This window comes from Lissotriton helveticus, chromosome 2_1, assembly GCF_964261635.1.
Source record: "Lissotriton helveticus chromosome 2_1, aLisHel1.1, whole genome shotgun sequence".
Taxonomy (NCBI): Eukaryota; Metazoa; Chordata; class Amphibia; order Caudata; family Salamandridae; genus Lissotriton; species Lissotriton helveticus.
Window position 1 is genome coordinate 595304034 of NC_136059.1, and position 27903 is coordinate 595331936.

Here is a 27903-nt window from a genome sequence, read left to right on the forward strand (position 1 = left end):
TTTTCTGCCTTGTCCATGTGGCCAGCCACGGGGGCTACCAGCTCCGGACTTCTCGCCACACCAGCCTAGCCTCTACTCTAGGCCTGTGTGGCCTTCAGCATGGTCTCTCCTTCACATAGCCCATCAGCATTTCAGGCCCTCACCTCCTGTGGGACATGCCAAGCCCCAGCTGTGCAGCCCCAATTGCCCACGTAGTTCAGTATCCAGAGTGTGCCCCCGTCAAGCGGCATCAGCCCAGGCCACAGACAGCCCACGCAGGTCTCCGCTGCACAGCTCCACCACCAAGGCACCTATCACCGTGCCCGGTGACGATCAATAGAATTCTGGCCCAGGTGTTCCTCTTCAGCATGCACCTGCACCTCCATTCGACCTCCTCACTCCACCCGCATCACTAGTCCTCTGCTGCGTGGCCCCTGTCACCCGGGCAGCTCGCAGTACAGCTAGAGGCCCTTACCGTGGCGTAGAGGGGGAAAGTCCCGCACCTAGGGTCAGGACACTTCACATGCTGCCTTGGCCCTCTGCCACCATAAACACAGCCACCGGAGTGGTCAGTGCAGCACGTCAGCAGTCGAGCCGCACTTTTATATTTCTTCAGTCTGCCCGGAGTAAGTGTATCCCGATTTCACAGTTCAGTGGGGTCCCAGGGTTAGAGCCCATCGGATGGCCACTCAGAGGTGTGACGCCGTTGTGTAGATCACCAAGGGCGTAGTAAATATTCCCTATAATGGCAGGATTCTTGTTGGATTAATAGGCTCAGGCTGGAGCTCACGGAAAGTGTGACTTATTTGGCCATGCAGTTGGTTACACCCCGTGGGACATGCCATTTTTTAACAATTGTCAATCTGGCAGAAGTTGTCAGATTAATTTACAAGTGGATGACGATTGTGGAGATAAACCATCATCATCGACCAATGGTTGTATCTGTAACTGTACAATGGTGATACCTTTTTTGCCATATAGGACTTTCCTTCAAAAACCCTTAGCATGTTCACCAAATATAGTAGTAAGACCCTGTCTTGTTGCACCTCCTCCAGCAGCATCCTAAACTGTGAAGATCACTTTATGTCTCCTTGGTGTCAAGTAGTCATGCACTCTCCTTGTGGTCCTCTAGAAGCCTTTGCCACTCTGCCAAATGTAGACCCAGGAAATTTCAGGAATGTCCATTTGGAGTTTAGCAGTTAATTTCTTGCTATTTGTATGAATTTAGAAGAGCAGATTAACTTTGAGTCTTCTAAGTGAGAAATAGCAAGTGTTCTGTCCTCCTAGGAAAAAGGGTCATTCACTCTTGTGATGTCTCTAGCCCCTACCTGTTATATACTATATTGTAGAGCACAATGAAGTAGCTGGGTCAGCCTATAAACGTCCTAACTTTAACATGCCACAGTCAAACAGAGCCTAACACTGGGGGTGACCACCCAGCCCACATCAGGTACCCTTCATCTGTCATGTGTGGTCGAAAGTCTAGACTCCAAACTACTGGAGTCAATGGGGATCGATAACTTGTGAGTTGGTGTCTTTTCTACCTTAGAGGTGATCTCACAAATCAGTTACTCTTCCTTCCTAGTCTCTGTAGGATGAGTGCACTACTCCTTGGGTTGCACCACTGAATCCTGCTGTAAGCGTACATCTAAATTTGGAGACATATAAAGTCAACAGGTACAGCCCAAGAATTAGCAGCATTTCTGTCCCCTTTGTATACAGCCATTTTAGTACTGCTTCCTCTTTTTGAGAGAATTTAAACCTTGGCAATGTACTGTTAGAACTGGAATCATTGGGTAGTAGTAACAATACAATATTGTGTGTAAGTTGAGTGAAGCATTTCCATCTTAAATATGCAAGGGAATCTCTGTGGGCATCATGGGTTCTTCCCTCTCCTCCTGAACATAAGCGAAACCCAGAAAATTAATTATGGAGTGAGTCTCTTGATTTGCCATGAAGTGTTGGTCACAGCACCTCATTACAATCAACATAGCAAGACCTACCAGGGAACTAAACATAACATTTCTCGAGCATGAAATAAGCCAAGTAGAAGTGAGACAAAACTTAGACAGGGCCAGACTACGAGTCTGGAGTGAACATAGGGCTAAGAAGGAGGCCATCATAAAAGCAAAAGCCAAAAAGTGCAACAGTACAATGAAATCAGCCTTGCATTGTTCTGTTGAATTATCTAAGGCTCTCTTAGTATATCTCAGTATCCACCCTATTTTCTTAATGTTGTTTGTTTCTTGTCGTTCTCTGCAACTAGTCACAAAGTTGAGTGATTTCCTCTTCGCAAGGGTCCTTCTTCCGACCTCTTGAAGCAACAATATCCAAGCATTTTTATATATGCTAATATTTCTGCAATCCGTATCTTGCAGTATTACTTACTCAAGTTTGAAGAAATGAACCCGGATCAATTCATCTGGCGCCAGGTTTTTATTTTTTACATTTGGTGATCAGTGAACAGCGTGTGAGTGGGATCATGTGATATAAGTCATATATTGGTGCAGCAGAGTGTGAAACAGTGTCTGCACAACCACTTCCAGCATGAAGGTTAGATTCATGTATGGGACGCCTCAAATACCAGCGCTACAAAGATTCCTACTTTTCCATAGCCAATGTGTAGATAAATGTAGCAAAGGTTTAACAATTTCAACAGATATCAAATAGATAGTGTAACTCCCTTTCAGTCACCTGTGACCATCTGTACATTAAAACAAAATTTGTGTACCCTTCTACCACCCAGTAAAAGTCATGTTGGGCCACAGGAGAATAATGTATCGGTATTTACAAACAGTCTAGCATCAAAGATACTCTCAGAATTGGAGACTAAGTGATGGTCACTGAAAGTATCCGGAGCAGATAAGATTAGACCTTATTTTTTGATCGGATCATATAATCTGTGTACTTGATGCAAGTTCACCTTCAATCTGGAGAGGTCAACGCAAAAATATGTCATACTAGCAATTAACATAATGATAAAAACCTTCACGGCAAATTCATCCTGGTGACAAATGTTGAGATCACAGGCATCACCAATTTGTTTTACTATTCAGCGAGGTTTATCCTTGTTCACTGCACTGCCTAACACTCTACCGCATTTCTTCAGTCACTAAGTAGAAGACGCCATGATCGCCCACACACAAAGAGTGTGACACCAGGAGGAAGCTTCACCCACCCATCCTGGTAATGGTAAGAAAACTGCCAGGTAATGGAACAAGCCATGTGACCATAACCACAGATGATCTGAAAATGCATTGAGGAAGGTTCCAATAAAGCTGTTTCAGAGGGCTTAAGCTCCACGTCACAAGTAAGATCAATAATCACACCTATAGATAACTAAAGATGAATCAGTAAAACATACAGGATTAAAAAGAATGAAAGGCATTTTATATTCCTGTTTGTTAGCTCCCACAGCTGACTGAACTCCAAATTAGCAGGTGAGGCCATAAGAGAGAAGCAAAAGCGGTGACAGTTGAAGGGTTAGGATCCACAACATGAGTTGACACAAACCTTGTTTCTCTTTTATTCACCCCCCACACCCCGACAGAATATCCTGCACTACAAGAAGAAAAACTAGTAGGTGCACATCCATTTCAAAGGCACAGCTATCACAAAACCTAAACGTGCTCATAATGTATGAGTAGTTGGTTTATTCTAGGCACACCTGACCTCTTTATGAAAGACTTTCCAGAACCCGAAGAAGATCTCATAAAAATACAATCCCTATTGAGATTGAAAATCGTTGGCACTGCTATGGAGTGCTGTGGTGCCACATATTAAGCAGACAGAAACCAAATGCTAAACTTAAGGACACCAAAAAATACCCAAGCAGGGGACACACCACAACCACATTTTTGATCCTTAAAAGTCGGATAGAAGACTTAAGACCGGAAAAAGAATCACTAGATATATACCGATATTTTTGGAGTGTGTGAAACCACCCTGTGTAAATGTCCACATTGTATTGTCCTTGTCCACGCAAATGTGAAAATTAGCGTAATGCAATGAATCCGAAATTGATGGACTGGACTGGGAATGAGAAATTAATGTTTGCTATGCTAGAGAAAAGATTAAATATATTTTGGCAGTGGAGGTCGTAAGAAATTTACAAAATTTGTAACAGATGGGCGATAGTAGAATAAAGGCATTACCAACAGATATTGAGTGATCAGACCGGAGACTTGAAAGAACCCGACCCACACACAGACAAACCATGATTCATTATATGGACATATAACCACCAAAATAGAACTGCAATATAATCAATAACATATTGCTGTATTAAAAGAAGATATGATCCTGAGGGAGTGGGAGGGGGGTATGTGACCACCTTGCTAAGTGTTGCTTGTTTGGATAATTGTGTTCATGGTAAACACAAAATAAAAATTTTAAAAATTGTCTCATGTGAAATGGGCAAATTATAACACTATATATCTCGTATATATTAATAAAAAACAGAAAAAACAAATTATGTGGCATTCAATAACTTGGCTTGCGCTCTTGACACTGAAAATTTTGTCTGATTAAAGTAATGAACATGTTGAGAGAGGCCTGCTTGTTGCTGAGTAGCGCAATCCTGGGTGAACGAGGGTCAATCTGTTCTTCTGCTGGTGCCCAACACTAGTGTAGTCTTTCCCTTTTTCAGAATTGGGAAGTCATGCAAGCCACTTGATATTTACACTCTAAAACATAAAAAAGGGGACTTGCACTTCACAAGCTGGAAATTAAATGGGAAATGCTACAGTTCACATAGGTGATAAATGCAGAAAAGCAGTGGGAAGGCTGGGCCAAAACTGGACACTTCCATGGCAGATCATATGATGCAGTGTACGGACTGAAATGACAACGCCCACTGGTGTATCTCTCCTCTGGCTTTGCTGAATGATCTAGATGACTTGAATTAGTAGGCTTTATAACTTTATCACCATTTTACATACCTTGTCAATTTAGTTTCCATTACAAATATTACAGAATTATTTGCATTTGTTATTAAAATAAATAGGTCAAACAAATACCCTATGCTTACATCTTAATTTGTAAAGCAAGAACTCTAAATAGAACCCTGCAAATATATATCAAGTTGAGTGAAAATGCCCATTTGCTCGACACTTAATATAAAATGACTATCAGCAGTTACCTTGCAGATGTGTTTCTTATTGCTACTTTTAATAATCATACCTAAACGTAATGCCAGAGCAAATTTATTTTAACTGATTTGCAGTGACATTTTTTATCAATACCATTCTATGTTTATAATATTTTTTGCTGTTCATTAAGTGCTGAGCTGGTATGGGCACGGAATTAAGTAGAAATAATTTAGCAAAAACATTTTTCGTGTTATTACTTTTTTGTCAGTAAAAAATAAACGAGAGGAAGGTAGGAAAGACTAATTCTGGCACTCAAAAGCGATATAGCTTTTTGGGGACACTGACGAGTAGATGGTATGTGAAAAGACTTAAATAAAAATATTAAGTCTGGAAAAATCCTGCCATGCAGCCAGGGAGTCTCTACTATTGGACAATCACAGATGACAAGACTGTGAGCTACTGGGGATGGTAGGTAGAACATAGGAAGCAATAGATACATGGCACCATTGATTACTGTTAATATTGTGGTCTATGTAAATTCCAATCATTCTTTTAATTATAGGTATGACAGAAGTTTGGTTAGTATTGCATGTTCAATCGAAATTCTTCTAAATAAATGCAGTAGTTATGTCGGAGAGAAATACAAATGTTAAAATCAGCCCATGTCATATAGGAAGTGATGTTCTTATAGAGACAAACGTACTACTGGTACGGGATTAAGGAAATATTTATTTTCATTACTGACAATCCAAACACTTTCAACAAGGTCATACGTTCAGGGAGTGAATCCAAATATCGCATGTTCTTGCACCCTACTACAGACATCTAACAAAAATAGGAGCATTTTTTAGAACAGAATTCTTCAAAAATACAGAGAAATCATATCAGCATACTGGAATCCGATATGGTAATCTTACTGGAATTCTTTATAATTTTTAAATGTGTTAAAGGTCAATTCTTACCTCACAACTAGATCAGAATCCTGTACTTTGGAGTGGACAGATGAAGAATCCTCCCGTTGGTCGGTACTCTGTGAACCCGGTAACGTATTTGATGATTCAATACTACCTTGGCTCAATGAGGACTTCTCTGATATACCATTGTCTACCTCAACCAATGGTTCTGGGGCAGGCTTGCATTCAATTGAAGTCTAAATCAGTGTTGTTGGAAATGCAAAAAAAATCCAAATAAAAGATTTAAACAAACACATACTCTGACGGAAAGCACACAGTTCTATGAATACACATTGATTTGTTTCTCCACTAGAATCTCATTTTTTCAAGCTAATCTCATTATTCATGACAAAATACTAACATAGCTTAAATTAAACAGTGCTATAATGTTACCAATTTAAAGCAGTGCATATTATTCATTCTGAGTTTAGGCCATAACATTTAATGCATAAGGAATATGCTACTTACCAGTATGCATCTGTTCTTGGCATGTAGGGCTGCTGACATTCAGCAGCCCACATGCCTCGAACCTATTGTTTCCCAAATGATTTACTTTGAAAGGCTATCGACCAATACAGAATTAAATGGACTGAGCTGTTAAATAAAAAGATGAGTTGTTTATTTGTACTGGAAGACATAATCAATTACACAAATAAAAGAATTTATGCAGATCGATTTTTTTATAAGTATGTGACGGTCATGAAAAAGTAAAAACATGTATTGCACTGATTGCAGCAGATCTAGTCTCCACCTTCCCAGCTGCAGCAAGCCCTTCACCATAGCTTCCTATATTATTTATTTGAAGTTTATATAGAACGACCCCATCTCTGCCAATGTAAGTGCAAAACAAACAATATCCAATAAGTTTTACTTACCCAGCAAGCATGTGTTCAAGGCATGCAGTGGTGCAGCTTCACATGCTGTGCATACTCCTGCCATCTAGTGTGGGCCCTGATGTGTGCAAGTTGTTTGTCTTAGAAAAGTCTTTCGAGTCCATGGTATCTTGATTTCTTCACTTGCTGGAAATGTGCGTGGTCATCGACTCCATTGTTAAGATTGTTTTCTAGCACCGGTGAGTATGCGAAGCGATGTATAGAGATGTCCATGCAAAAAGAGAAAAGTGAGATAGAAAAGAACACTGCACCATTCACAGGCATCTGGGAAGAAGGGTGGGCACATGTAAATCTACAGCACTACATGACACAAACAGATGCTTACTGGGTAAGAAATATTTTCTGTTTGAGACATGTGGGGCTGTTATGCAGGAGCAGTAAAGCAGTCCTCCCAGAAGTGATGAATAGCCTGTGGTAGTTGCAGTAGATTGAAAAAGTGCACGGAGTACTGCCTGGCCAACCTTAGCTTGTTGGCGGGCTTGCACATCTACATAATAATGTTTTGTAAAAAAAAAAAAAAAAAAAGTGTAGGCAAATATCCCTGACCAATTCATAAAAAGTGCATTGCCCCTGGGCTGTGGGAACCAGGAGGTGAAGCTTGGGCATCTGGCGGTTGCTGCAGATGCGAAGAGGCCTATCTCTGGAAATCCCCAATGGCAGATGTACTGGAGGAGGATTCGAGGGTGGATTCCCATGTTTGGACTTGTTGCTGCATTCTGCTGAGGAGGTCCAAAAAGTTGCTGTCCACTCCTGGAGGGTACTCCTTTAGAAGATGGATCTTGTGGCGCAAAGCCCACTGCCGAATGCTCTGGGCTGGGTGAGAGAGCTGGGAAGATCGGGTGCTGCCTTGGTTTTGAAGAGAATACATGGCTGCCAATTTATACGTATTGATGAGGACTACCTTGCCAGTTAAGTGAAGAATTAAAGTCTTCAATGGCAGGTAAATAGCAAGCAGGTCCAGGAAGTTGATGTGGAGAGACTCTGGTGACTAAGTTCCAACTGGCTTTGGATAGTCAGGAACTGTAAATGCACACCCCATCCCATGAGTTGGGTTAGGGAAAAGTCATCCTTGCAACAGGTTGTAGGTGTTCCATCATTGCAGCGAGCAACACGTGTGGCAGATGATCAACAGTAGATCGTCTCAATGACCATCCACTTGAGACCACTGGCGCGCTAAGCACTCCTGCAATGGACGCATATGTAACCTGGCATGGGGCACTAGGGCAATACAGGAGGTCATCATGGCGAGAAGGCGCATGACTGTCCTGAATGTGAGTTGATGATCTAGTTGAAATTGAGTTACTAGTGCCTAGGAGGACTGTCCCCTGTCAGTGTTTGGATAGGCCATGTCAACTTCTGAGCTGAGGATTGCCACCAGGGAGGGCTGTATCCAAAGGGGTTGGAGATGGAATTCTATAGCACTGATGGTAAACCCGAGCTAATGGAGGAGGTTTATCATTACCTGTGTATATTCGCAGCAGTTCTGATGGGTGGCATGCTTGATGAGCCAGTCGTCCAGACAGGGTAGACATGGACGCCTTGTCTGCAGAGATTAGCCGCACCACCACGACGCACCCTGGGTGCAGTGGGAGTACTGCTGGGCTTGTGGATGATGGTAAGACATGGAAGCCTTGGGGAAGTGGTCTCTGAGCGTCCACGGTAGGGCTGCGCCGAAAGGTACCACGGGGAATGGATTACCATATATTTCTTTTTTTGTCAGAATCTGGTCAACATTTGGCCTGAACAGATGTTGGAGATCAAGCAGCAGGTTGAGGAAGTTTTGCTTTACTACCGGCTTGAAGCCAGAGATACAGAGCCAGCCATGGGGCGCAGAAGGGACCTGTAGTTGATCCCCCTTGCAGCAGAGTCGGCGGCATCTAATGTGTAGCTGATGGTGGTGTTGGAAATCTGCTTTTCCCTCAGAGACGATCTCTTAGCCCCTTTTCCTGTGGTCCTCTATGAGATGTTGGAAGAGCTCCTTCATCTCATTCCAATGGGCACGGTCAAATTGGAAGAGCAACCACATACATTTTGCAATCCATCACCGATTGCCTGATTGCGTAGCTACCGTCCTACCCACAGCATCTATACATTTGCTCTCTTTATCTGGCGGAGAAGCATCAACAGTAACCTGTGGGTTACCCCTTTTACAGGCGGCAGTAACAACCAGGGAGTTGGGTGGGAGTTGGACACGAATGTAAAGGGGGCCTGAGGGGAAGTTTTGTATTGAAACAAGTTACTTACTTGTGTAACGATATATCTGTAAGAGACATTAGTTAGTGATGGATTCCTTACCTTAGAATATCCCCAGGTGTCAGACTGGATCCGGAACGTTTTCGTCAGCAATACCCCTGCGCGTCGTTAGGGGTCGTCATACGGCTCCTGGTACGTTGCTGGCGTCGTAGTCACTGAGATGACGTCGCTGGAGCTCCTTAGACGCACCTATGTGCGCTGACGTCAGTTCTGTACATGACTTTCCGCACCAGGAACGCAGAGCCATGCAAGATACTGACCACTGTTGCATTGAAACTAGGGCCCTGAAAGGGACAAATTTAACCATAGAAATCAGTTAGCAGAAACAGGAGGATGAGTGGGGCGGTAAGGAATCCATCACTAAGTAATGTCTCTTACAGATATATCGTTAGACACATAAGTAACTTGTGCATCTGAAAGACACATGTTCGTGATAGATTCCTTACCTTAGAATAGATACCCCAGCAATACCAACCCCGGTGGTGGGTCTTCAAACCAAGATCACACCAGAAAGTCATGGAGAACAGAATGGCCAAAGAAGTCGTCTCTCCGGACTTGACTGTCAAGGCAATAATGCTTGGTAAAAGTGTGCAACGAGGCCCACATGGCTGCCTGACTGATGTCTTGCAGGGGAACACCACGTCCCAATGCAGAAGTAGCTGCTGCCGCCCTGGTAGAATGGGCGAGAAATCCCACCCGAGGTTCCTTTTTAGCCAGAGAATAACAGGCTTTGATACACAAGGCGACCCAGTGGGAGATAGTCCTCTTGTGTGCAGCTCGGACGTTCTTGGCGCCCACGTAGCCAACTAAGAGCTGGTCATCCACCCGTAACTGTTGTGTGCGATTCAGGTAAAATGAAAGCGCACATTTTGGGTCCAGGCGGTGGAGCCTCTCTTCCTCTCTGGAAGGGTGCGGAAAGAAAGTGGCCATGGTGATAGTTTGCCCAATGTGGTACTGCCTGTGTCTTTTTAATTTTAATCTGTGATTCAGTGTTTAAATCATTGTCGGTACTTCTGTGTCCTTTTCAAACTTGTATTTTATTTTTGTTCCTCAGTGTCAGCCCTGGTCATTGTTATCCCTTTCTCTGTACCCGTCTCTCTCTGCTCACTTCCCGCCGCTGCTGTCCCTGCGGCCCGCCCCCCTGCACCAGCCCCCTCCCTGCCTCCCAGCTGCCATCCCTCCCTCTCCCCTACTTAATAGCGACCGCACAGGATGCAGGCAACGGACGCGCCACTGTGGCGCCGAAGGCGCGCCTGAGGCAAGCCTGTGTGCGGCCGTCCGCGACCCAACCACGACCAGTCACCAGGTACCCTGGCCCTACATCCAGCCACCGCTATGACTACACCGCACTCCGCGCACTCATCCCCGGGACTCACAGACAATGCCAACAGGTCTCACCGAACTCGATCCACGCCCAGTTCTCCTGCCTCCACTGCCATCGGATTTTCACCATCGCCCCAAGCCCCCACACAAGAGACACCAGCACCGATCACACCCTCAACTGAATCCTCCTCAACGTTCCCTCCCTACACAAACACAGCAAAGAAACCTGGAATCTACTCGACTCTCTCATGTCCGACATCACCTTCTTCACAGAAACATGGACCAACGTCTCCTCTACCCCCGACATCAGCACCGCTATCCCGGATGGATACAAAATCCAGATGAAGGACCGCCCCAACCACCTGGGAGGGGGCCTCGCCATCCCCCACAAGAGCACCCTCTGCCTCACCACCTCCAGAGAAACCTTCCCGTCCACACAACACATGCGCTTCCATGTCCAGACCAGCCCCAACACCACACGTCTACAGACCGCCCGGCACCAGACTCCCTTCGCCACCACCATCACCGATTTCATTGCACCCCACGCCATCACATCAATGAACTACACACTCATGGGAGACCTCAACTTCCACCTCGATAACCCCAGTGACCCCAACTCCACCACCCTCCTCTTGCCAACATCGGACTCAACCAACTCGTCACAACACTGACACACAGAGCAGGACACACCCTCGACCCCATCTTCGCTGAAGGTAACAGTATCTACTTCAGCCACACAACGCAACCACCATGGACCTACCACCACTGCGTTCCCTTCACCGTTGACAGACCCGAGGCACCAATACCAGGCCCCCGCCCTCCACGAAGGAACTGGAGCAAGGTTACAGACGAACAACTGAATGCCACGCTCACCCGAGACAACCACCCAGGGCATCCGACGCAAACACCGCAGCCAGAGACTTCAACAACTGGATCTCCAACTGGGCTGACAAGCTCGCCCCTCTACGCAAACCTGGCAAACAGCGCCCCCGGAAAGCAGCCTGGTTCACGACCGATCTCCAAGAAGCCAGGCGCAAATGCAGACGACTCGAGAAGAACTGGAGAAACTCCAAGGCAACAGACAACTACTCCACCTTAAAGGACGCCTTGACCGACTATCACAGCCAAATCAGAACTACCAAAAGGAACTTCATCCACAACAAAATCCTCCCCAACTCCACTAACTCCAAGGAACTCTTCAGTGGCATCCAGGAATTCACCAACCCACACAGTGAAGCCACAGAAATCATCCCGTCCCAAGACCTCTGCGACAAGCTGGGAACCTACTTCCACCTCAAGATCAGAACACTCTACGACAACTTCATCGACCATCCACAAGACGCCACAGCAGGACTCCCCCCGCCCGAAACTCCAGCCAGCCCACCATCCCCAACTGGTTACCGATCACGACCAAAGATACCGCCTCGACCATGAAAGGCATCCACTCGGGGGCCCCTACCGACCCCTGCCCCCGCACATCTACCATAAAACTGTAAATGGAAAAGCAACCTCCCTATCCGACACCTTTCTTACCCTCCATCAGGTCACCTCGCGGAAAAACACCAATTCAGTATTAAAAGGAGCAAGAAGTACTTCTCCAAGAGTGCACCCCCAAGATACAAAGACTTTTTCTCAGCACAAGAACTAAGGGACCCACGTCATGCCTTGCCGGTCGCCTCACAAAACTGGAGGCAAATTTAGAGTACCATCACAACAGTAGACCGCACAATTGACAAAGGGGGAGTAAATTTGATAATGCCTTGGATAAGTCCAGACAAATTAACATATGCACCTGGAATATCAACAGTTTAGCCAGCAAAAGTGATGATCCGGACTTTTGCAATATTTAAAATGATTTGATCTGTTACTGCTTCAAGAAACCTGGGAGGAAAAGGCTTTTGAACTCCAAGGGTAAACATCTTCTTGTATTCCGGCAAAAAAATGCTCAGTTTTTGGTCGCAGATCGGGGGGCTTTATGATTTTGGCCTCTATAGCAACAATAGGTGAGATCACAAAAACAGAATCTCAAATAGCACCCCCAAGCACCAAGCAGGCGGTAAAGATCGTACTCTGGTTAAACAGCCAACTCCAAGAAGTTACAGTAATCAATGCTTACATCCATCCTAAACGGAAACGGAAAGCTGCCAACGAACTGATAAAAGCCATGGAAAAAATAACGAATGAAGGGGATACTGATCATATTATCCTGGCAGGTGATTTCAACATGTATCTTATTAGCTCGGGACCAGGTGATGGCCTTGACCAAGAACTTAGTGCCGTATGGGAAGAGCCAAGACAGGGCTCCCCAAATATTAAGAAACCCACAAATTGCTCAAATGACTTAGTATGGCAACTAGAACATCTTAATCTAAGAGCTTTGAATGGGCGCTATCTGGAAGATGATCCACCAGTCCCAACATTTCATTCACAAAGTCAATCTTCCCATTTGGATTACACAGTCACATCCTTAAATATGGTTGGTAAAGTAACAGCGTTTAGGATAGGGGCCAGCGAAAACAGCAACCATTTGCCTCAAGAAACAACAATAAAAGTTAACTCACTTCTCAAGATCAAACCATTCATTGGCATTAACATCGAAGTGGCTGTAAATTTTAAGCGGCTTCGATGCAATCCTAGCAATATCTGCTCCATAAGTCGTACGGCAAAAACTCTTTATACTCAAGTGGCAAGTCCCACGATAAAACCGGTAGAAGTATGGCAACATTTCATCCTAGCTATTAGCAAGAAACTATTAAAAGGGCCATCAAACAAGGTAAGCCACCAAAAGAGAGCTTCGACCAAATTACAACACACCCCAGAAATGAAAACGCAAAAGCAGATTATAAACCGAACATTCAGACAGATGCGAAAAGAGCCAATAAATCACGACTTACAAATTGTCCTACGGGAAGAAAAAAACTGCTAAAAAGGCAGAAATGGGGAAAAAAGAAACAAAAAAACTACAAATTATGGGCCAAGCTCCTCCACGAAGTTAAACGAAAAACCAGCTCACGGTTTTGGCAAATGATCAAAAGGATAAAGAATCCAGACCACCTCGGCCTAAACTCTAATATAACGGAGGAAGCATGGACAAGATACTTTTTCAAGCACTTTAACAACACAGTAGCTGACAATGAGGAGAGCCTTCAAGAAGTAGGGATACAGGTGTCTACTAAAGAAACTAAGAGGAAAAAATTAGGCAACAGCCACATAATGGCCACGATCCAAGAATCAGACGCAAGAGGACCCATGTTACCCCCTTGTATAGGTAAATTAATGCCAGACTCAAGGTCCTCTCCCTATGCCGAGACTGAATATCTGGCCTCCACACCAGCAGATGTTAAGAGGCAAATAGCCAGAAGCAGACCAACAGGTGCCCCCGGACCTAATGGCATCTCACCAATGATATATAAATCAGATGCGGAATTTGAGTGCAGCATTAACACCGAGCGGAACAATCGGAAGCGCATGAAGCTTTTCCCAGCTTAAGAGGAGGAGCGCAGCAAGCGTTAATTATCTCCACGGAATCAATATCACGAAGGCTGCATTAAGGTAACAAGAAAACACCTGGACTAGCCCCCCCCCCCTCCCCAGTTCGCTTCAGCACGAGTAGTGTATTCAGTATGGCCCCACCCCCCACCCCCACCTTCTCCCTCTCCCGTATTCTCTCAACATAAGAATCACAGTCTGGCCAGTGCAATCAAAGTGGCCTCCGGTCCTCCTCTTAACATCGGAGCAGCCACTCAGTCAGGTCACTAGAAGTTGGTCAATTTTCATGGGGCATCTCTAAGATGCCCTCTGTGGTGCATTTTACATTAAATCCCACACTGGCATCAGTGTGGGTTTAATGTGCTGAGAAGTTTGAAACCAAACTTCCCAGTCTTCAATGTAGCCATTATGGTGTTGTGGAGTTCGTAATGACAAACTCCCAGCACCATGGGACAGGCTCCTGCCCCCCTCCCACTGGAGAGTGGCAGAATAGGGGGTGTACCCACCCCAGGGAAGGGATCCATTGGTGGTCCCTGTCCTAACTTACCAGTAACACCCCTAAATGTAGTATTTAGGGGGCACCCTGAACCTTACTTCCTCAGATCCAGCCTGACAAGAAAAGAAGTTAAGAAGAAGGGCCGTAGAGCCGTGCAGAGCTAACAGGAGGATGACCCCCACTGACTTGGTCCCAGCCCTACCGGCCTGTCTCCCCTCAACCTGCTCCTGTGAAAACCCCAGTGTGTCTTGCAGTCAGCAACCTGAAAAACCTCAGAGGACCTGCCTGCCTTCACTTCAAAGACTGAAATATCCAGTGAACACTGGACTTGTCAAACTGCAGCTTCTGGTGCCAGCAGAGACCGCAAATCCAGCCCACTCTGCACCCGCCGAACCCAGCCCGAGCTCGAGTGGAAAAACAACTCATGGAGGAACCCCCGGCGATCCTGAACTGCCTCAAGCCTCCAGACGGCGTCTGCGGCCTCAATCGAGAGGAGCCCCCTACCACGACCAGAGCGGGTAAGAAAATCCGACGTACCAAGGCACCCCTGCACCCGACGCCCCATGGCCTTGTGTGCCCCAACCAACGGTGCCTAACCAACCCACGACATCCCAACTTACCCCTCGAAGTGGTGGTCGCTCCTGGAAGATCCTTGTCACTGAGCCTGCAGTGTTTCTTTGTCCAGGAGGTTCTCCATTGGAAACAACAGGGCACCGACCTCAAAATAGCACCCTGCACCCGGCCGTCCTAGTGCTGCTGAGGGTCCACCTTGGGTGCTACTTTGGTCCCCAACTTACCCTGAGCTAAACCCTAGGAGCTTTGCTCCCACAATACCATGGCCTACTTGCCAGCCACCACCCATCGGAGACCCCCTATCCTCCAACACTCTGCACCCGGCCGCCCTAGTGCTGCTGAGGGTGCATCAACAGTGCATCACTGACCTTGGGGGGGACCCCTAAGTCTAACCCCAGAACCTTAACTTCCACAGTTGATTACTTACCAAGAACCCTTAACCTGTTCTCCCTCTATTGGATAACATTGACACTTTTTCTCCAAAAAGTTTCCAGCAGACTTGACTATGGAAACACTCTCTACGCCGGCATAAACAAGTCCCTACTCCGCAAACTCCAAACAATACAGAACATCGCGGCCAGACTCGTCCTAGGCATCCCCCGGCACGAACACATCAGCCAACACCTGTGGAGACTCCACTGGCTCCCCGTGGAGAAGAGAGTCACCTTCAAAATCCTCACCCACGCCTACAAATGCCTACACAACATCGGACCCAAATACCTAAAAAACAGAATAAATTTCCACGCACCCAAAAGAAACTCCGGTCCTCCAACCTCGGACTGGCTGAAACCCTGCTCATCCACAGAGCCAGAGCAGGCGGAAGAGCATTCTCCCACAACGTAGCCAAGACCTGGAACGAGCTACCGGTGGACATCAGACGTGCCCCCTCCCTGAACACCTTCAGGAAGACTCACAGCACCTTGAGACCCACCGGTGAGTAGTGCGCTTACAATTCCCTGATTGATTGATTGTTGGTATGGCAGTGGTACTGTTGCACTTTAAGGATTTCTCCTAATACTGACTCCCCAATGCTGTTGACGATAACTGGTCTTTTATCACGATATACTGGACAAGGATAGGCGGTGCTATTATGTTTAACCCAGTGATAGCAATAGAGCCCAGAAGAAGCCAAGGGGCTGCTAGCGGAAAAGGAAAAAAACGGGGTCTGGCTTGGCTATCTTGCCAACTGACTGGGACTAATCGTTTTTAATAAGAACATTACATGAGGATAGGTGATGTTTTACATATTATTATGTACTGTTGCACTTTAGTTAGGCATGTCCCCTAACAGAGACAATCCAATACTCGATGATGACTGGTCTTATCATGTGATATTGAACAAGGATAGATAATGTTATCTGTTTCACTCAGTACCAATTTTATTTTGGCACCCCATTAGCAAATTTGTGTTGTTTTACATGCAACATTGTTACGGGTTTAATTAACTGAAACAAAGAAATTGATTGATTGAATGAAACGAATAACAGATACAATGTACAAATAAACAATTAGCACCAGCAGACTTCAACAATACTCACATTTTGAATGCACTGCCTGCTGCTCAGAAGATCGCCCAACTGTTTCACAGTATCCTTTGCAGTTTCAGCATCAGACCCTATCTCTCCACAACTCTCTTGTGATATTGGCACATCCTTCATTCCCACCGGCCTTACTATGTTGGGCTTTGGGCGCTGTAATACCCCTCTCCGTACTGGTGCTTCATTCACAAGCTCAGTTTTCTTTTTTGCTTGCAAGTCGGGGTCTAAATTAGGACTAAATATAAACAAATAAAAAGCATGCTTCTTGACTGTATGGATTTCCTTTTCCACAATCTACCTCCTACAATACCACATTTTGGAGGGTCATCGCCTCCCATTATCCCCTCCACACTTCCAATTCCTTAGTACCACACACCCACTGTAGGTTTATCTCACCGATCGTTATCTCAAACGTTTCATCTCTGCAAGTAGTAGAAGTCTCAAATTTAAATTCCCTCATGGCTGCTCTTGAATACATACTGAACTTCCTCTAGTAAAACCTAAAACTACTGCAATTCAGTCTAACTTGCTGGGCTTATCAACTCACCATGCTTGACACGTTCAGTCTTATGAATCACTGGCACAGCACTCACCTGATTTTCATTCACATTTCAAAAGGTTCCTTCTCAGATTCTTTAGAGTCTACGCCCACAGCCCAATCAGTGGGTGTCCTCTATAGCCCTCTTCTGTTTCGCCTTTAAACCACCTACCAAAGTGAATTCAACTCATTCTTTGGATTCTCGGACAACTCTTTAATGACTACCCATAGATAATCTTCTGCTTTCCATCAATCCACCCCAATCGTTGAATAAGGAATATATAACATCTGAATGGCTCTTTACACTCTGTCAGAATTAATGAAGAAAACGTATACAATTCTCGGTTCCACCTTCCCATGCTCTACTACTCTGTCTACCCCCACCTCTATCAATTGGAACACAGAGTCTCCCCTCTACTAAATAGATAAGCATTCAATTCAACTTTAGCATGCAGTCAACGTCCTTTAATAACATTCACAGCCACTGCTATCAAGTTTGAACTACTTAACATTAACAAGATCTTGCCTTACTTTCACAAATAGCTGAACATACTAGTTGTGACTAAGCTTAAATATTGATACAGACATTTCAACTTCCATCAAAATCCCTTCCTCCCTCAAAAACCCTTCTCCTGCCCCTTCAAAAGGTATCAACTTTGTCAGTTTTCAACTTCACTACATACACCTACCTCAATCTATCACGCTAGATTTGCTGGCTGTCAATCACAGGATATTCTTCAAATGTCTTATCCTAGACAGTAAGCACCTCATTATCTTACTTCCCAGGTATTTACTTTGTATTTGTTCAAAGCATCTCTCCACTCCATCTAAATGCACAAGGTTTGAACTTTTATCACGTGTTCAGTGAACCCTATCCAGCAAAATCTGATACAACCTATCTCTTCCAACTGTTAAGTCAATTTTCAAGGCATATCACTCCAGGTTTGAGAATCATTACTGATAACATGTACATACCAATATAACCTCCATTTTGGCAAATCATCTGGGTTAATTGTACAGTGCTCCTTTGCAAATGTAAAGAAACCTTCAAGTAGTTAATGTATTAAACACAGAGAGCACGCCATCTGACGTCACCATTGCACCTATACCATGGGGGACTAGATTACAAATCTATTAACTGTTGGTCATACATTTAGCAAGAAGAACGCCTGTGTGGGATAATAATAACTAAACAACTTAATGATCCCTGAAGAAGTTTCAAAAGAACAAAAATGTTGGCTTTTTTAACAGATGTTTACTTTGGCGGTAAGTAAACCTTTTTTATATGAGGAATGAATCAAAGTATTGGATGTAAACTGCATCATGGACCATCTCAGTTTCTATTCACAGAACGTGAAGATTGAATGACACAAAGTGATATCATATACTTTGGGACGTCATGTAATGAATATTGACACCATATACAGAGTGCTGAGGTACATTGCTTAGCTGAGGGTCAAAGAATGACTCTCAGATAGAGGGTTTGTGGTGGCTGTTTCCTCAGACTTATGCACCTGTTTTTGTGATTCAACTTGTATTTGAATGACCGGTGGGGGTAGTGGTATGTGCAGTTTTCCTTCTTTCTTGCCCAAGTCTTCTCTTGTAAATCATTTGAAGAATTTAATGTGGTAAAGTCATTAAAATATTTAGATGTACACGATATGGCCTCACCCATCAATTACACCACCATTCTCTGTAACCATTCTACAATTAATGATGTATCACACTTTAACAAAAATGCTTCATTAGCAAATAAACACAAACACATTAAAACGGTCTCAGCTTATTGGACAAGACAACAGCATTCTGTACCCAAAATAAATAAAAGCAGAAAACAAAAAAAAAGTTATGTGCACGTTCTCCAACAAGGGAATAGTCCTTCCCACTCAGAGCACTTTAAAAAATGTATATACTTATACACCTTCTTTAACTGGAGAGAATAAAAATTAAACCTACATGCAAGCTAAAGTGCCAAAAAAACAGTTTTAGCAAAAAGAAGCAAATGTAGTTTCCAACCATCATTAATGTAAAAACCATGACCAGCAACAACTTTCAAATTTTTCTGTAAAGAATGTAATTTGATCTTAGAGCAGCAGTCCAGAGAGGTTCATAACTGGCTTTTCAAGGAGCCATCAGTACCAGTAACCCATGATGCCATGCATGTGACAGTTTTCTTTTCTAGCTCCTGCTGACAGAAGCCCTGAGCACAGCCTCTCGCTTTTAGTTTTTATAAACCTACTTTTTCAACTTCAGTCAATGGTTTTAATATCTGAGAGCTGTTTTCCCCAATTTTTCGAACTAGAAGCACAAGTTACTTACCTTAGGTAAAGATATATCTGTATGAAACAGTAGTTACTGTTAGATTCCTTACCTTAGAATATCCCCAGGCGTCAGACTGGATCCAGAAGGTTTTGCGTAGCAGTACCCCTGCGCGTTGGTAGGCGTCGTCTGCGGCTCCGCGTCCGTCGTCGGCTTCGTGGTCGCCGGGTTGACGTCGGAGTCTTAGACGCTGCCCTCGCGCGCTGACGTCAGTTCTTGTACATAGCTTTCCGCGCCAGGAATGCAGAGCCATGCCAGAGACAGACACTTGTGCCATAAAACAAGGGAAAAACCTTAACCCTAGATATTGGTACGCAGAAAGGAGGATGGGTGGGGCGGTAAGGAATCTAACACTAACTACTGTTTCTTACAGATATATCGTTACCGAAGGTAAGTAACTTGTGCATCTGAAAGAAACAGGTTAGTGTTAGATTCCTTACCTTAGAATAGATACCCCAGCAATACCAACCCCGGTGGTGGGTCTGCGGACCAAGATCACACAAGAAAGTCCTGGAGAACAGACCGGCCGAAGAAGCCATCTCTCCAGATTAGGTTGTCCAGGCAGTAGTGTCTAGCAAGTGTGCAAAGAGGCCCACGTAGCTGCCTGACAGATGTCCTGCAGGTGAACTCCCCGACCCAGGGCTGTAATAGCCGCCGTGGTCCGATTGGAATGGGCCCTCAGCCCAACAGGGGGCTCCTTCCGAGCCAAAGAGTAGCAAACTTTGATACACAACACGACCCACCGAGAGATGGTCCGTTTGTGTACCGCCCGTCTATTCTTAGCGCCCACGTAACCAACAAAAAGCTGGTCATCCACCCGGAACTGATGTGTGCGATCAAGGTAGAAGGAGAGCGCACGTTTTGGGTCCAGACGGTGGAGCCTCTCTTCTTCCTTAGAAGGATGCGGAGGCAGAAAGAAGGTGGGCAAAGTGATGGACTGCCCGATGTGAAAGGCTGTAACTACTTTGGGCAGGAAAGAAGGACGTGTTTATAACACAAATTTGTCCGGATGGACAGAAAGGAAGGGAGGTTCAGAAGAAAGAGCCTGGAGCTCACTCACTCTCCTGGCAGAGGTGATGGCAACCAGGAATGCAGTCTTAAGAGTAAGAAGACGGAGAGGACAATTGTGAAGTGGCTCAAAAGTAGCGCACATCAGATAAGTAAGAACAAGATTCAAGTCCCACTGAGGCATCACAAAAGGAACAGGAGGGAACATGTGTGTGATGCCCTTCAAGAATCTATTTACAATCGGGGACTTGAAAAGAGAAGGCTGATCAGGTAGCCTCAAGAAGGCGGAAATGGCAGAGAGGTAGCCCTTAAGAGCGCCCAGAGCAGAGCCCTGCTGGGCAAGAGAAAGAAGGAAGAGGAGGACCTCTGAAAGGGGGCAGTGAGAGGATCCACAGCCTTGGTGGGTAACATGCCACAAATGTATTCCACCTGCAGGCGTATACCGTTTTCATGGAGGGACGCCTGGCTGCCGGAATAACATCACATACTTCAGGAGGCAAATGGCCTCAACTGTCGCCGCTCAATCTCCACACATGGAGGTGGAGGCTGGACAGATTCGGGTGGAGGACCATCCCCTGCTGCTGTGACAGAAGGTCCTCCTGAAGAGGCAGACGAATCGGAGGATCGACTGACATGCTGAGTAGCTCGGGATAACAAAACCTTCGTGCCGAGTCCGGAGCCACAAGGATGACTTGGGCCTGGTCTCTCCTGATCTTCTTCAGTACTCTGGGCAGAAGTGGTATAGGCGGAAAGGCGTACAACAGACCGCAGCTTCATTCGCGACGAAAACGTCTCTGAGCGAGTGCCGCCTTAGAAATTCCAACGCGCAGAACTGATGACATTGCGCGTTCTCTTCGGTGGCGAATCGATCTAACGAAGGCTCTCCTCACTGCTGAAAGAGGCCTTGCGCAACATCCGAGGTCAGACGCCATTCGTGATCCATCATGCACCTGCGGCTGAGTTCGTCCGCCCTGGCGTTCAGAGAACCTGCCAGGTGTTGAACCACCAGGGTGATTCCCTGATGTTCCAGCCATGTCCAGTGGCGCAGAGCCTCCTGACAAAGGGTCCACGACCCCACCCCACCCTGTTTGTTGCAGTACCACATGGAGGAGGTGTTGTCTGTGAACACCTGCACTACATTTCCCCGGACAGAGGGAAGGAATGCCTTCAGTGCAAGCCGGATCGCCCGCAGCTCCAGAAGGTTGGTGTGGAGCCAGGACTCTGCCGTAGACCAGAGGCCTCTGATCTCCGCCTCTCCCATGTGGCCCTCCCAGCCCAGGAGGGACGCATCTGTCACTTCTACGTGCTCCAGTTGGGGTAGGGAGAGGGATCTGCCGCTGACCCAATCGCGGTCCGTGAGCCACCACTGCAACTGTCTCGCAGTGCCCTCCGAGATCAGGACGTAGTCGGACACGTTGCCCTGATGCTGTGCCCACTGAAACTTCAGGTCCCACTGCAGAGCCCGCATCCGCCACCTGGCGTGATGCACCAGAAGGATGCAAGAGGCCATCAGCCCCAGGAGCCGCAGCGTCAAACGGATCGAGACCCGGGATAAAGGCTGAAAGACCGGAATCAGAGCCTGAATATCCTGAACCCGCTGTTCGGGGGGAATAAACCCGAAACTGCGCTGAGTCCAGAACCGCTCCGATGAAGAGGAGCTTCTGAGAGGGACACAGGTGTGACTTCGGCACGTTGATGGAAAACCCCAGCAAGTGCAGGAGGTCGGCCGTAGTCTGGAGGTGGGAGAAGACTGATTGGGGCGAGCCTGCCTTCAACAACCAATCGTCGAGATAGGGGAAGACTGAAACCCCTAATCTGCGCAGATGAGCTGCGACCACCGCTATCACTTTCGTGAACACCCGTGGGGCGCTGGTAAGGCCGAAGGGGAGCACGGTAAACAAAGTGCTCGTGGCCCACCGTGAACCGCAGGTAACGCCGGTGGGCCGGCAGGACGGGGATGTGAAAATACGCGTCCTGCAAGTCCAACGCTACCATCCAGTCTTCTGGGTCCAGGGCAGCTAGGACCTGAGCCAATGTCAGCATCTTGAACTTCTCCTTCCGAAAGAAGCCGTTGACGCTCCTTAGATCCAAGATAGGGCGTAGGCCCCCTTTCCCTTCTTGGGTACCAGAAAGTAGTGGGAATAACAACCACGTCCTACTTCTGGCCCAGGAACGTGCTCGACGGCCCCCTTGGCCAAGAGGGCCGCAACTTCCTCCTGCAGAGGTTGCAAGTGATCCCCGACATGTGGTGGTACTGCGGTGGCATGGCTGGAGGGGTAGCCTCGAAGGGGAGGGAGTAGCCCCTCCAGACGATTTGCAGCACCCACCTGTCCGACATCAATGGAGCGCCAGTGGAGGAGGTGATGGCGAATCGTGCCCCCCACTGGCGTCGAATGGGCCTGAAAGCTCGGACTTGGAGGATTTTGAGGCAGATGCTGCAAGGTGGAAGCGGACTGGCTTTGCCTGTGTCCCCCAGCACCACCACGGCGGTTACCACGTCTGCGTTGAGGTGGGTTCTGCGGCCTGTGGCTTGCTGGATGTGAGGGGGCGCCCCTTCCTTGGCCACGAAAGGGACGAAAGGCGGAAGTCTGCAGGCGTTGGCCGAGGCCCAAGTCCTTAAAACGTTCCAGCGCGCTATCCGCCTTGTCGCCAAAGAGGCGCCGGCCTTCAAAGGGCATGTCCATAAGGGATGCCTGGATATCGCCCGAAAAGTTGGCGGACCTCAGCCAGGCGTGGCGGCGAACCGCCACCGTCGTTGCAAGCGAGTCCGTGGTATCCAGTCGGCACCGAATGGAGTATCGCGCTGCATCCCTTCCCTCCGCGACGGCTGGGTTAGCTTTGCCTTGACCTCCGCTGGGCACTGCGGCAGCACATCCACAACGGTATCCCACAGAGAGTGGGTGTAACGGCCCAAAAGGCAAGCGGTGTTAACAGGCCACAACCCCAAACCCCAAACTTAATGAGGAGAACAGCTTCTTACCGAACTAGTCATACCTTTTGGATTCCCGATCCGGGGGAGCGGTCACGAATGCGGTCTGGGAAGTCGAGGCCTGGATCACCAGACTCTCCGGGGTGGGGTGAACGGACAAGAAACTGGGGTCGCCCACAATTATTGGTGTACTCACCTTTTATAAAACAGATATTAAAATAAAGAAGGGGGGCGTGGCTTGGAGTGCCAGCAGGGCGGACGTGCTCTAGACGAGCTCCGTCCGGCCCGCAGTATATCCTCTGATTATCCTGGCCCCCACAGCCATTTGGGGCTCGTAGCGACGCCTGACCTTTGCTGTGCCCTGGCTGGAGCTCCGGTAGCGGTTTCCGGTGCCCCGTGCCTGATTTCAGGAGCCATGGTGTCCCGGGAGTGGAGGGGCCTAGCTGCGGCAGAGGAAGCCGGGGCCTGGAGTTTGGCGGCAGCCCGGCCTGGAGAGTGGGCGGACCTAGCCTTGGGGCGTCTCCCGGGGCCTGGACAATCTCGGCGGCCGGCAGTGAGGGGACGCCTTGGCTCTGCCGCTGCTAGCTGGCGGTGGGCGGAGCGGCTGCCTCGAAGCGGAGCAGACGGCCGGTGGACCTTGGAGGCCCCACGGACGGCAGAGGCGGCTGGGCCTGGTGAGGTGGGGCTGGCGGCGGCGCGGCCGGCCCGGTGTGCGGAGGCCCCCGCTTCAAGTACAGTGCGTTTTGGGACCCCCTGGCCCACTGGCTCTGGTCGGGAGCGGGCCGCGTGGGTGACAGGGCCTGTGGAGGACCGGGAGCCGAGAGCTGCGGCATTAATGTGCTTGGAGAGGCCGGGTTGCGGAGCGGCCTGCCCTGCTCATCAGCCCCAGCGCCGCCGCTCTGAAGACGTCGTAGACTCGGGGTGCAACGCTCCCTGGGGCCATTTAGTGAACTGTGGCACTGGTGCATAGAGTGATGAGGTGTGGCGGGGCGGCCTGCCCGGATCTTCGTTCACCGCGGTGGTCGCACTGGAGCGTCGCCGCCTGGAGGTGGTCACAGACACAGTAGGAGGTAGACCCCTGGGGCCCCTTGGTGGATGAGCAGTGGAGTCGGGATCGGCGTGGGAAGGCTGACTGGGGCTCATTCACTCTCCTGAAGATGCCTGGGACCGTCCCTGGGAGGCCCCCGTCCCCTGATGCATGGCTGTGCTGGGCCCCTCCCTGGCTCGGCTGAGCCTTCAGTTGCCCCCGCTGCGTGGACGCTGGTGGTGGTGGCGGCGGTAGGGTGGGCGCCCCCTCTCCACGTGAGTGCCGGCTGGGACAGTGCCTAGTGGAGTGGCCGGCCTGAGATTGGCTGCCATGACGAGAGGGAAGGGAGGCGCGGCGCTCCATGAGCCCGGTGACAAATACACCGAGCCTGGTGGGGGAGCTGGAGCATCTGGGGGACGGCAGGAGCCCGGCCCGGACAAAGCAGCCCTAATGGCGGCAATCGCGCAGTCCCGTGATACACTTCGGGCGGAGATTGGAGCGGTGGGGGCTGATGTTTCACTCCTGCGGCAGGACCTGCGCAATGCTGTTTCCCGCATCACGGAGGCGGAAGGAAGAATCTCAGGCGTAGAGGACGACGTCGCTGCCCTGAAATGGCAAGTGGCCAAGATGGAGGGGGTCCAGAAGGGACTGGCCCTGCGGGTCGAGGATGCGGAAGGGCGCGCGCGGCGCAACAATTTGCGCTTTGTTGGCTTTCCGGAGGGCTGCGAGAAGGGTGACATGGAGGCTTTCTTGACCCGCTGGTTGGAGGGCTGGCTGCCCCTGGATGCTTTGTCCCGTTGCTTTGTAGTGGAGCGGGCTCACCGAGCTCTCAACCAGAAACCACCGGAAGGGGCCCGCCCGCGACCGGTTATTGCGAAGCTGCTGAAATACCATGACCGCGATGTCATCTTGAAGCAGGCTAGGCTTCCGGAACAGCTTTTATTTGAGAACACTCGCATTATGGTCTTCCCGGACTACACTCGTCTGGTTCAGCAGCAGCGCCAGTCCTTCCAGGCGGCTAAGGCCCGTGAACTCAAGCTCCCATATGCACTCCTCTTCCCAGCTTGCCTGCGGGTGGTGTTCCAATCGCGCACACATTTCTTTGAGACTCCGGAGGAGGTTTTCCAGTGGACTGACAAAACGTTGCGGGTGCGGCCGCATACTCCGCCTAGACTGCATGCTGACTCCTCGGATGGGGGAGCTCCATCTGGGAACAATCGGAGTTCCCGCCGGGAGGGGAACTGGCGATCCAGATCGCGGCAGTGCTCCGGCCTTGGAGGGGCAGTGGACTCGAGACCCTCGGCATCCGAACATTGAGCAGTACCTTTGGGTTTGGTTTGCTATGTATGCTCTGTGATGCTCTGCTTAGGCCCTGTATGCTGACACGGTTTGGCTCTGTTCTTGAGTTGCTGGCTGTGGGGGCTGAAGGTTTTTGATGTGGGCCGCTCTCTTCCCCCCCCCCTTTTTCTTAGGGGTTGGTGGCGGGTGGGAGTAGGTCTAGGTGCTATGGCTTGTTGGGAGGGGATCCATTGGCAGGGTGGGCTCAGGACCTGTGTTGGGGCGGGGGCACCCACCTAGCCGCGACAGATACTTCAACGGTTTTGAGGTATGGGGGTGAGGGGTGGGGGCTGGGAGTTTCCGGTTTGGGGGGTCTGGTTGGGGTTGGGGGTTGCACAGCTTGGGTGGGCCCAGATTTTCGAGTTCTGTTCTGTCCCTTTGTCCGAATGTCCATGTATTCCTTGAAGCGACTCCCAGATGATGCCTTGCGTTGATGTGCCCCCTGGGGCTCCGGGCACCCTGCGGGTCCTTAGCTGAAACGTTCGGGGACTTTTGGATAAGATCGAGCGAGGGGCTGTGTTGCGGCTAGCGAAGCGTCTAGGGGCTGACATCCTTCTGCTCCAGGAAACACACCTATTGGGTACGAAGGTGCTGTGCTTGCAAAGATTTGGCTATCAACAGGTTTACCATGCTGGGTTTTCACGGGGGTCCAGGGGCGTTGCTATTCTTGTCCATCGTAGGGTCCCTTACACTCACACAAGACTCTGGCAGGATGCGCAGGGGCAGTATGTAGTGATACAGGGGGTGGTGGGAGGGACTCCTGTAGTCTTGGGTTGGGTGTATGACCCACCGCCATTGTAATGGTCCCTTATAGAGAAGCTTTACACTGTTTGGGCTGATATACCGGATGTGCTGCTGGCAATTGGTGGTGACTGGAATGATGTCATGGATGCTGCTAGGGACAGATTCCGGCGGGGGGGCGAGGTGCCGGTGGGCCGCCCCTCGAAGCTGCAGGGATTTGTGGCTGGTATGGACTGGATTGATTCATGGAGGTATACTGACGGTGCTACGTGCGAATATACGTATGTTTCGGCGGTGCATGGGTCCTTCTCGAGACTTGACTACATTGTCATTCCCAGGGCGAGGGTGAGCTGCCTAGAGTCGGCGACGATCCATCCCCGGGGTCTCTCGGATCATTCCCCAGTGTCAGTGGAGCTACAGCTGGGTTGGGGGAGACAGCCGTTTCGGTGGCGCATGTCAGGGTGGCATCTTCAGCAGGAGGACTACAGGCGACATATGCACAAGGCGCTGTCAGCTTACCTTACATCTAACGTGGGCTCTATTGAGTTGGCCACGACGCTATGGGAAGCCCTGAAACCCACACTGAGGGGTGTGGATATCGCCTGGTGTGTGGAAGCGCGGAGGCGGAGACGGGAGGCACTGGTGTGTGCAGAGGCTGAGGTGGAGGCCTTGGAGTGCAGTAGTAGACGATCGGGAGAGGCTTGTGATTTGAGCCAACTCCTGCTAGCGCAGCAGTCTTATGCTGCGCTGATTATGGACCAGGCTCGTCAGGTGTGGCTAGCCACGCGTAGTAGAATCTGCCAGTGGGGAGATAAGTCCAGCAAAATGCTGCATAGGCTCTGCCAAGGAGCCTTTCATGCGCAGCAGTTACCAGGGCTGCTGGATGACGCAGGGGAACCGTTGACGGACCCCGGTAGTCTGGCCGAAAGCTTCGCGCGGTATTATTAGGAGCTCTATGCCCCGCGGGAGTGCCTCCTGCCTGCCCAGATTAATAAATTCCTGGCGGATCTGCCCCTGACAGCTGAGGAACTGGGCACTGCACTGGGAGAGCTAAACCCCGGGAAGGCCCCTGGTCCAAATGGGTTCCCCAGTGAATTCTTTAAGAAATATAATACCCAACTGGCCCCTCACTATCGGGCAGCCTTGGAGGAGGCTAGGGATCAGGGCAGGCTCACCCCAGACTGGCGGCACGTGGAGGTGGTGGTGTTCCACAAGCCGGGACGACCCCCAGAACAGCATTCCTCTTACCGCCCCATCTTGCTTCTCAACGTGGAGGCCAAAGTGCTGGCCAAGACGTTGGCCAATAGGCTCCTTCCGTATATATTGAACCTGGTCCATCCCGATCAGGCTGGCTTTATGCCACAAAGGGCGACCAGACACAACATTAGACGGGCCCACGTGGCGATGGAGGCGATT

At 48.8% G+C, this 27903-nt stretch overlaps 1 protein-coding gene across 3 annotated transcripts in view; it reads right to left on the reverse strand.

Moving 5' to 3' along the window:
* BDP1 (BDP1 general transcription factor IIIB subunit) overlaps positions 1-27903 on the reverse strand; it is a 1449812-nt gene that overhangs the window by 600953 nt on the left and 820956 nt on the right. For all 3 annotated transcript variants that reach the window (XM_078675286.1, XM_078675285.1, XM_078675287.1), the window contains 2 exons: positions 16588-16822; positions 6032-6219 (listed from right to left, as the gene is read on the reverse strand). In XM_078675286.1, the coding sequence (XP_078531412.1) occupies positions 6032-6219; positions 16588-16822 (423 nt within the window). The remainder of the gene's footprint in view (positions 1-6031; positions 6220-16587; positions 16823-27903) is intronic.